Source organism: Apium graveolens, chromosome 5 (genome assembly GCF_009905375.1).
Source record: "Apium graveolens cultivar Ventura chromosome 5, ASM990537v1, whole genome shotgun sequence".
NCBI lineage: Eukaryota > Viridiplantae > Streptophyta > Magnoliopsida > Apiales > Apiaceae > Apium > Apium graveolens.
Window position 1 is genome coordinate 48,017,098 of NC_133651.1, and position 3,851 is coordinate 48,020,948.

A 3,851-nucleotide genomic window follows, 5' to 3' on the forward strand; every position below is an offset into this window, starting at 1 on the left:
AAGCAGTGCTCATATTTAAATTAGTTCCTAAACACTTTTAAAACTTGGTCCAAAATCTTGAGTTGAATCTTGGGTCTCGGTCCAATACGATGGACACAAGAACTCCATGTCTGGTTACTATTTCATCCAAATATATTTTAACCAACCTTTCCAAAGAACATCTCTCGTTGATAGGGAGGAAATGTACTGACTTGGTCAATCTGTCGATGATTACCCAAATAGCGTCATGATTTGCTTTTTCCTTGGCAATCCTACCACAATCCACTTGGCTTTTGGTGTTCTGCCTTTACCGTCTGACATACGTGACATTTACTGACCCAATCCACGATCTCCTTCTTCATTCCTGGCCATCAGAAGTTCTTTTTTAAGTCTTGATACATCTTGGTACTCCCCGGGTGGATAGAGAACCTAGAATTATGAGCTTCTCGTAGGATCTCATTCTTCAATTCAGTCACATTGGGGATCCATATTCTTGTAGAAAATATGAATATACCTTTGCTATCATTTTGAGTACAGACGTCTTCTCCCATTAAATTATCCAATCCTTTATTCATAACTTCCTTTTGACACCTTCTTATTCTTTTGATCAATTCTGGCTGAAAAGTGATTTTATATAACTGCTCTTTGTTACCTTCTGGCACTCGAACTTCAATTTCCAGCCTTTCCAATTCTCTGGCTAGTTCCTCAGAAACTTTGATCTCATTTAATCTTTCCTTCCTGCTCAAGGCATCAGCTACCACATTATCTTTACCCGGATGATAGTTGATGGAGCAATCGTAATCCTTAATCAGCTCTAACCATCTTCGATGTCTCATGTTTAAGTCCTTCTGAGTGAATATATACTTTAAATTTTTATGATCTGTGTAGATGTCGCATTTTTCTCCGTACAAGTAATGTCTCCATAACTTTAACACGAATACTATTGTAGCTAATTCCAAGTCATACACAGCGTATTTCTGCTCATGGGGTTTTAACTGCCTGGTCGCATACGCAATAACCTTATTATATTGTATTAACACACAGCCTAATCCTTTCAGAGAGGCATCACTGTAGATCACGAAATTCTTTGTTTCATCTGGTAATGCTAACACTGGGGTTGTCACTAACCTCTTTTTTAGCTCTTGGAAACTTTCTTCACATTTCTCAGTCCAAACAAATCTTTCATTTTTCCTGGTCAGCTTGGTCAACGGAGTTGCAATCTTGGAAAAGTCCTTCACAAATCTTTGGTAATAACATGTTAATCCAAGAAACTTCTAACTTTCGTCAGAGTCTTCGGCTATTCCCATCTGGATACAGCTTCAATCTTCACGGGATCCACTTTAATACCATCTTTACCCACTATATGACCCAAAAACTGAGCCTCCTCCAACCAAAATTCACATTTCAAAAACTTAGCGTATAACTGCTTTTCCCTCAACCTTTGCAGAGCAATCCTTAGGTGTTCGGCATGGTCGTCTTTGGTCTTTGAATAGATGAGGATGTCATCAATAAATACAATAACAAACTTATCCAGATACTTCTTATACACCCGGTTCATTAATCTATGAAAGCTGCTAGTTCATTAGTCAATCCAAACGACATCACTAGAAACTCATAATGACCATACCTAGTTCGAAATGCAGTCTTCGGTATATCTTCAGGCTTGATCTTCAACTGGTGACAACCCGATCTTAAATTAATCTTCGAAAAACAACATGCTCCTTTAAGATGGTCAAACAAGTCATCAATCCTGGGTAGGGGATACTTATTCTTGATGGTTAACTTGTTCAGTCCCCGATAATCAATACACAATCTCATGCTTTCATCTTTCTTCTTCACAAATAACACTGATGCGCCCCACGGGGATACACTTGGTCTAATTACTCCTTTATCCAAAAGTTCCTGAAGTTGTTTAGCTAGTTCTTTCATCTCTACTGGGGCCATACGATATGGAGCCTTTGAAACTGGTTCTGCTCCCGGAATCAGGTCGATAGAAAACTCAATCTCCCGATCGGGTGGTAATCCTGGAAATTCATCTGGAAACACATCTTAAAATTCACTAACTACTAGAATCTCATCCAAACTGGGTGCCTTTTTCTCAGTTTCCACGACATGAGCTAAGTACGCCTCACATCCTTGTCTCAACAGCTTCTTTGCTTCCAGTACCGAGAGAAATTTATTTTCCAGCTTCCGTCATTGGTAAGTTACCCTAACATTATCTTCTGTATACAACAAGATTTTCTTTTTCTTAAAATCGATATTTGCCTTATACTGGGAGAACCAATCCATTCCTAAAATCACCTCAAATTCTCATAGCTCAAAGGGTATTAGGTCCACTGAAAAGACATGCCCACAGATTTCTAATTGACACCTAGGGCAAAATTGGCTTACTGAAACTTTATCTTGGTTGGCCACTTTTATAGTCAAGGGCTCAACTAAATCTTCCAACATCAAATCCATATTACTTACACAATCTTTGGATATAAAAGACTTAGACGTTCTTGAATCAAATAAAACTTTAACAGGCCCGAAATTTAGAGAAAGCATACCTGCAACCACATCTGAATCTTGAGTGTTAGATCTCTTGGTCATCTTGAAGGTTCTGGCTCTTGTTGTGCTGGTTGCCGGTCCTTGAGATTCACTACCTCCTACGCTGCCCTGAGTAGTCATCTTGCAGTTTCTGGCAATGTGCCCAACCTTACCACATTTAAAGCAGGTGACTCTGAGGTTCCCTGAGTTACATTCTAACGCATAATGACCCTTTTTATCGCATTTAAAGCCCTGAACATCCTTCTTGCATTGACCACTATGCTTCTTACCACATGACTTACACTCCAAAATTGGCTTGGTTGACTGAACTAGGGCAGAGGCAACTGAGGTGACACTGGAACTGGTCTGAGCAAAGCCTTGCCTCTTAAACCTCTTGTTCCTATTTTGGCCAAACTTTCTTGGGAACCTCTGACTGGACTCTTCTCGATCCGCCTTATCAGCACCAGTATCAAATTTCCTCTTGTTATCACTCCTCTCCTTGGAGGCCAATTTCTGATCACTTTCAATCACTAGGGCGGCTTGAACTACAGAGGTATACGTCTTGAGCTGCAGGGCCACCACTCCACTACGAACTTTAGGCTTCAGTCCTTGTTGAAACCTCCTAGCTTTCTGAATTTCAGTATTCACATATCTAGGGGCTAGTCGGGCCAACTCCGTAAACTTGGCCTCATAATCAGCCACACTCTTTTCTCCTTGCTTCAGCTCTAAAAATTCTATTTCCAACTGACTTTCTAAGCAATCCGGAAAGTACTTCTCTAGAAACAATTCTGTAAATATGGCCCAAGAAATAGGGCCCTCTCCTTCTAGTGCACTCATGGATTCCCACCAAAAATTTGCTTCACCCTTGAGGAAGTAACTAGCATAATCCGTCTTAGAATCATCACTGACCTTAATGAGGGTGAAGGTTTTCTCCATTTCCTTAAGCCAAACTCTAGCAGCAATCGGGTCTACCTCGCCCTTAAACTCTAGGGGTTTGACTGACTGAAAAGACTTAAAACTAATCGTTTGGTTTGGCTCTCTCGGCTGGGGTTGCTTTGAAGCTACAACTGTCATTGGATTTGTTGGTTCTGTTGGTTCTGTTGTTGTATGAATTGCTGTTGTTGTTGCTGCTGTTGCAGAATTTGGTTTTACTATTGCTGGAATTGTTCTTGTTGTTGAGACATCTGATTAGACTGTTGGCGCAACAAATCTAGTAATCCATCCATGGCTGGACCCCATCAGAGTTCCTGCTAGAGGAATTGGATGGGATATTCTTCTTGTGAGGCATTCTCCTGAAACACAACGAAAAGGTTTTATATGAAAATTGTGCCCCCGGGTAGCAA

The 3,851-nt window shown here is 40.5% G+C and overlaps 1 protein-coding gene across 1 annotated transcript; it reads right to left on the bottom strand.

Annotated features, from left to right (window-relative positions):
- Window positions 1–1,276: 1,276 nt before the first annotated feature.
- On the bottom strand, window positions 1,277–3,444 carry LOC141660031 (uncharacterized). Its single transcript, XM_074466988.1, has 2 exons — window positions 2,371–3,444; window positions 1,277–1,462 (listed from the first exon to the last, which is right to left on the bottom strand). Exons 1-2 carry the CDS (start codon window positions 3,442–3,444, stop codon window positions 1,277–1,279), a joined length of 1,260 nt encoding a protein of 419 aa, XP_074323089.1.
- Between the last annotated feature and the right edge of the window lie 407 nt (window positions 3,445–3,851).